We start from the raw sequence: 6,627 nt of genomic DNA, 5'->3' as shown, positions 1-6,627 counted from the left end.
CTCACTCCAAATCCCCGTTTCTCCAAAACACAAACTGAAAAATCCCCATTCAGCCCAAATTCAGTAGGACACTAGAATCTAATTACCATTTATGGGGATAATCTATGTAATGATTATCCTCAACTTTAACTTCGGCTTTCAAAAACACATTCTTCACAGTGGTAACAAGTTCCTTAATGCGAGTTTACTCCTAAAACACAAGCAGAGCAATGGGAACAGAAATCTCAGTGACTTCCAAGCAGCAGGGAGACAGAGAGATGGGAATCGCTTGAGATATTCTGAGTAGGAAAAGTACAGGTATTTCCAACGTGGAGAGTAACGGGGGGTGGCAGTGTTGGCTCTTGTGCCCCATCTGAGTGATCTGCCTCATTTCCATGCATATTCTGCTTCTACGCCTGATAAGGTAGCCCCCCAAATGAAAAACCCAAAGTGCCTCAGTCCCCTCCCTCTGTTGGTACAAGCCTGCTGCTAGAGGTCAACATTCACAGGGTGACAGGAATCCCAGCTTCAAGCCTTTAAGCCTGAGTAGTGGCTCATGTGGGAGTAGAGATCACATATTTATACCTGTGTGGCTAAAGTTAGGCTCTGTAGGGTCTGCAGAGCTTTGGCCCCAGGAAGAATGAAATCTGGAAGCAGTCCTGTTCTTCCTCTCCTCTCCGCTCCCCTCCTGATGGAAAAACGGTTCCCTCTGCTCACCTCAACTTTTCCTACCTACTACATTCTTTTTGACTCCACTTTCTGTGGGTAGGGACTCCCAAACTAAAGTATGAGCAAACCAACATTTAATTAGTATTTTATTTGTACTTTTGGAGATTTACAGTTTCACAAGAAACACTGATTTTTTTTTTCAAACAATAGAAAAGGTTTAAAAAAAAGTGTCTATTGTCTTGGAAGAACAGAACAAGTCTCTTCAGCAAGCAATGGGCCAATTCAATTGGAGGAACCGGTGAAGCAGAAGTTACATATAGGAATTCAGATTTATCCAGTTTTAGGAATAACACAAATGTCTTCTTGCCTAGTTGTGTAAGGCTCCAAATGGGCCATCTCAGCTTAAAACTGGTAACAGGTTCACAAAGCAAGCCTCCAGGGTCCCATCTATTGTGAACACAGGGGTAGCTCATTCTCCAGGAGGCTGCATCTGTTTACAGAACTCATCAAACTGCTGCTGCTCCAGTTCTGTCATGACTCTGTTGAGGGCATAGATCTGAATGGGAGAAAAGATATGTTAGCAATGGAGACAGCTGCTCAGCGTACCTTCAGACACAACTGGCTGTGCCCTTTCAAAGTGCCAGAACTGCATCAGTAAAGCAGGGGCAGTGATAAAGGAACCGGAGGGGTAGATGATGTTAAGTCCACCGGGGAATCGGGAAAGAAGCTGGGAGGCAGGTGGCTTGATGTGGCCTTTAAAGCATCAGTAGGGTTTGAACAGGTAGAGATTGAGGAAGGGACATGAAAGGGGATGGGGGAGTGGATATTATGATTAAATAAATATAATGGAAAAGCACAGGATTACTTCTGGAAATTTCAAGTATGCTAATATGAAAGATATCATAGAGTGGGGTTTAGGGAGCTGGAGAAAGCAAGAAAAGTATGTTAGGGCCTTAAATGCCATGCCAAGGAATCTGGACTTCATCTGGCCAACTCTAGAGAACCAGCAAAGACAAATGTGCAGAGAAGCAACTTGATTCTATCTGTGCTTTGGAAAGATTACTCATGACTATGTGAGGGATGGAGTCTGGGAAGAGAGATTATCGGCATTTAGGAGACATCTATTACAACAGTCCAGGAGGAGGCAGGAGGAAAATGACCTAGGGCGGGCAGTTTGGGGGGTGGGAAGAAAACTGCAAGAGACATTCTAAGGTGAAAGGTAGTAGATAGAGTATCTACCTTATTGATCCCCTTGCAGTAATTAATCAATGCCCCGAAGTACCCGAAACACCATAAATCTTCCAGAAGAAAAAAAAAGAAGGGCCGTGTTTGTGTTAGGGGATGAAACTCGAGTAATCAAAAAGAAGAGAAGGGGAAAAAGAACTGAGAAATGAGACAAACAGAAAATACAAAATAAGAGCAGAAATTAATGAAAAAGCAACCAAATGTACAATAGAGAGTATCACCAAAACTGCAAAATGGTTTTTGAAAATACTAAAGAAAACCCTGTAAACCTGCCACAAGACTGGTCGGGCACAAACAGTACAAGAATTAAAAAGAAGACGTAATTGCTGATACAGTGGAGATTAAAACAAAACCTACGAGCTTTCTGTCAGTAAGTTGGAAAACTTAAAGATCAAAATTGACTAAAAAGAAAGCTTGAATAATCCTATAATCTTTTCCCCCCAATTTAAACAATTGTGGTAAGATCTATAATCTTTGAGGAAAACGGAATTCCACACTGATGAAAATAGTTTCAAAACACAAATGATTCTCAAAAAGTGTAACACTGAAAGTTAAAATGGTCAAGTTTTATGTATATTTTACCATAATAAAAACAAATAAATTAATAAATTTGAATGGTTTAAAAAAAAGATTCTGAGTGAAGAGAGTCAGTCATGGAATATGGTAACATATATAAAGTTCAGAAACACGCAGGACTAGACAATGTATTGTTATGCTATAAAATATTATTTAGGGGTACACACAGAAAATAAATTAATATAGAACAGCAAGGGCATGATTAGCATAAAATTAAGGAAGGAGGGCACTGCTAGTGGGAAGGCTGGGGACGTGACCAGTGAGAGAGGCCCGAGGAGCTTCTAAGTTACTGGTCATGTTCTATTTCTGTAGTTGGGTGGTAGGTACAAGGGTGATTGTTTTATTCATCTTCTTTAAGTGCACACACATTTTATATTTATTATATATAATATTATTAAGTATATACATATATATGGCTGAGAAAGGAGAGACTCAAAATGGGTCAGGGGTCCAAGCCACAGAATGAAAGACTTTCAAGAAGGAAAGGGTCACCAACAGTGCCAAATGCTACTTCAACTGCCAAATGGGACTCTGCTCCCATTCACCCCTCACTTTCACATCTCACTTTCTGGAATATGGCATCTTTTCAGAACTGAATGGAAACTGTGTCTCTTCCTCCCCACAAGGGCTCTTGTCACATTCCTATCTTAGGAGATTGCATTCCAGGCAACACAGATAAAACATCAAGACAGCTGCGAGGCAAAGCAGGAAGCAAGGGAGGAAAGTCAGGAGACCTGTTCAGACTGCAGCCTGCCCTTCAATCCGTCACTACCTAGGGATTCTGGTCATGTCACTTCACTGTAAATGATGCTAACACCTTCTACCTTACAAGATCAGGTACGTTCTGTCTCCCTTCAAAGGTCAAAGTGGGAGCAACAATAATACAATAATCCTGATGTGAGGATTACATGTGGTCATGCCTGTGCAGGCTGGCCCCGTGCCTGGCACATCTGAGGAGCTCAACAAGTGCCAGCAGCTGCGGGAGTGCAGGTCCAATACGACATCTCAGCAAGTCAGCATAATTCACCTAGAGGCCGCACAGTAAGGCACAGGGACTCCCCGTAACAGTCGCTGCCATATCCAGGCGCTTTCCCCAGGCCCGGCCCTGTGCCTACTGCTTTACATACAACACTTCTGTTCTTTACCACGATCTTGTGAGGCTGATGTTACCATCCTCGTTTTACCAAGGAGGCATTGAGGTTCAGAGAGGTTCAGTAGCTGGTACAAGGGGACCTGGGAAGAACTGGAATTTACAGAGGAGCTGGGATTTGAAGTCAGACAAAGAAGTCTAACCTGTGGAACCTCATGGCAGGGTGTCACGTGAACAATGTCCTCAACAACATCTACTGCTGCAGTGTGCACAAAGGAGTTTCCTAGGGCTGTTTCTTACAGCGGCCCTCCAACTTTCACCAAAGCACGATGCAGCCAAATCATCTAGGGGCCTGGATCCAGGTGAGGACGGGGAGGTGAAGGAAAGAGGGGAACAAGCTGTTAGAACCGAGGTCCACAGCTCTCAGATGGTCTGCCTGAATCCAAAGGCAGTTTTCAGTTTATGAGTTAACTTCAAACACACTATTAAATTTACTTCTTATGTTTCTGTCGGCCTCCCCGACTGACTGCAAGCTCCATGAAGGCAGGGACTCTTCCCTGCCTGGTCCAGTCATGTATCTCATGAATGTTTGTTTAGTGAGTGGATCATATTAACAAAAATTTAAAGTCTGACACTATCAAGTGTTGGAAAAGAAGTGAGGAATGAGAAGAAGTGCAAACTTGTACAATTTCTTTGAAAATAATTAGGCAACATCTAGTAAATTTGAAAATGTACCCAGTAATTCTACTCCTAGAATTTATGTATATGCCCTACAGGAATTCTAGCACATGTGCCAAAGGAGACAACTAAAAGGTTTTCACTTCCGTATTGTCTGTAATAGCAAAAATTGTTATTTAAATGCCCTATAAATTATTTAAATATCCATCACTGAAGGCCTGGGTAAATGTACTAAAGTGGATTCATAAAACAGACTACTATAAGCAGTGCTGAGGAGTTAGCCAGATTCCTACACTGACAGGAATAGTTCTAAAAAACATAGTGTAAGCAAAATGCAAAACAAAACATATGGAATTAATGTAAGTTTTAAAAAAATTTTTTGGGGGGGATGGTGGTAGTTAGGTTTATTTATTTATTTAATTTTAGAGGGAGTACTGGAGATTGAACCCAGGACTTCATGCATGCTAAGCACGTTCTCTACCACTTGAGCTATACCCTCCCCTCAATGTAAAATTTTTAAAACAAAAGAACACTGTATTGTTCAAGAATAGCTATTAATATATTTGAGTGTAAAAGTATAAAAAAACAGGGTTGCAAATAGGGAGAGGAAAAAGGGTATAAGACAGAAAATGGAAAAAGGGGACTTCATATTTATATGTAATTTTTATTGATCTTATTTAAGACTCCAGGCAAATATGATAAAATGTTAACCACTACCAATCTGGGGTGCTGAGTACCCAGGTGTTAGTTATAATGTTCTGTTTTTCTGTATTTTAAAATCTCTGGGGAAAAAAAGGGAAACAAAACAAAAAAGGGAAAAGACTGCAGCAGACTTTTTTTCTGATATTAAATACTCAAATCAAATACATAAACAGCCAAGTTGATTTTAGGTGCAGAGTGAACAAAGGAACACAGTGCTGTGTGTAGAGCTTAGGACTCTACTTCCTGGTTATGAGCAGCTACTCTCCAGACCAAATTCAGAACATCCGTACTAGGGGATGTCTGACACCTGCTCTCTCTCTCACTCCCTTACAGGACCCCTTCTTTCTGTTTTCTTCCTTCCCTCAGGTCCCTACCACAAAAGCTCTGCACCAGGAGTCATCTGGAGACCTGGTACTGGTTGGTCAGGGTTCTGACACTTGGCATGTGACTCTGAGCTGCCACCTCTTCATCAGGACCTGAGTGATCTCCTCTGGAAACCTGGGAGAACACCTGTTTTGCCTGGAAGCAGGTGGGGCTCCCCATCACAGCTCTCCTCTCCTATTTCTCTATTCCAGCATCATCTCCAGCAGAGTACAGGTAGATACCTCCCTAATCTCACCTCTGCTCTTTGTCTTTGCTTCAGCTCCTGCTGGGCTGATTTCTGCTTGGCCTTCTCAACTCTGCTGACAGGCTCTTTAACTTTGGATTTTTCTTTCCGTGCAGGTGGATCCATGACTTGGCTTCTGAGCGCTTCTTAGTCAGCTCTGACCTGTATAGCACAGAAGGAGGCTGATCTAAAAAACGAAAAAGAAAGGACGAAGGAACGAACTGCCTGTCATTCGCCTAATATCCTACCTCAGCCCCTTCCTTTGGCAGGTGGGGTAGAGGGACCCGGGGGAAAGGGCACACTGCATTGGAGTAAGACCTGAGTCTCACTACCACCACCTCGCTGCGCGTCCCTAGGCAAATCTCCTTCCCACTCTGAGCCTTAGTTTTCTCTATCTGCAAAATGGAACTACAGTCCACTCCCTGGACCCCTTCCACGAGCTGCCCTGTGAGGACCAAACGATAAGAGTCCTGTGAAAGCGGTTCATACACTGTGGAGCGCCGCATCCAGGGTGGGTCTGCTGGAATTACAGAAGCCACCGCGGCCCAGGGGGGACCAGCCGGCCGAAGTCCAGGCAGGACCGCGGGGACCCGAAACTCGCGGTCTCCGGCCTTCGGTCCAGCGCTCTCCCACCCCCTCCCTCCCGGGCAGCTACCGCCCGGCTAGGCCGGCCGGGCCCGCCCTCCGCCGCCGCCCCGCCCTGGGCCCAAGCCCGGCCCCGGGGGAGCGCCTCGCCTGCCGCTGCCCTCTTCCGGTGCAAAATGGCGGCGGGAGGCGGGCGACGCCCGGGAGTCGGCGCCTTCCCTCCCCAGCCTCGGGTCCCGGGGCCCCGCCGTGTCGCGGACAAGGCCCCACGCGGGGACCCTAGCCTTTCCCTACCTCCGGGTCTGGAGTCCAGAGCCCGCCGCGCCTGGGATTGGGCGGGGACGGGGGCGCGACGGGGCGGGGCCCGGAGGCGGGGGGCAGTCCGGCGCGCCGAGGCCCCGCCCACAGGAAGGACCGCGCGTGCGCAAAGCGGCGGTCCGGACGCCCGGGCGCTGGGGCTGGAGCTGGGGCTGGAGCTGGGGCTGGAGCTGGGGCT

General features: G+C 45.7%; 1 protein-coding gene across 3 annotated transcripts; it reads right to left on the bottom strand.

The window, feature by feature from the left end:
• Positions 1–781: 781 nt before the first annotated feature.
• Positions 782–6,530, bottom strand: SVBP (small vasohibin binding protein). Of its 3 annotated transcripts, none has more exons than XM_064493674.1 (3): positions 6,426–6,530; positions 5,559–5,733; positions 782–1,204 (listed from the first exon to the last, which is right to left on the bottom strand). In XM_064493674.1, the coding sequence occupies exons 2-3, from the start codon at positions 5,670–5,672 to the stop codon at positions 1,118–1,120; spliced, it is 201 nt and encodes a 66-aa protein (XP_064349744.1). In that variant the 5' UTR covers positions 5,673–5,733; positions 6,426–6,530; the 3' UTR covers positions 782–1,117. The 3 variants fall into 3 exon arrangements, with proteins under 3 accessions (XP_064349744.1, XP_031320803.1, XP_010995222.1); XM_031464943.2 differs by having other exon boundaries at positions 5,559–5,708; positions 6,426–6,526; XM_010996920.3 differs by lacking the exon at positions 6,426–6,530 and adding an exon at positions 6,036–6,210 and having other exon boundaries at positions 5,559–5,708.
• Between the last annotated feature and the right edge of the window lie 97 nt (positions 6,531–6,627).

Source organism: Camelus dromedarius, chromosome 14, assembly GCF_036321535.1.
Source record: "Camelus dromedarius isolate mCamDro1 chromosome 14, mCamDro1.pat, whole genome shotgun sequence".
In the NCBI taxonomy this organism is placed as follows: Eukaryota; Metazoa; Chordata; class Mammalia; order Artiodactyla; family Camelidae; genus Camelus; species Camelus dromedarius.
Note: the sequence above shows the minus strand (reverse complement) of the source record. Positions and strands in the feature narration are given on the sequence as shown.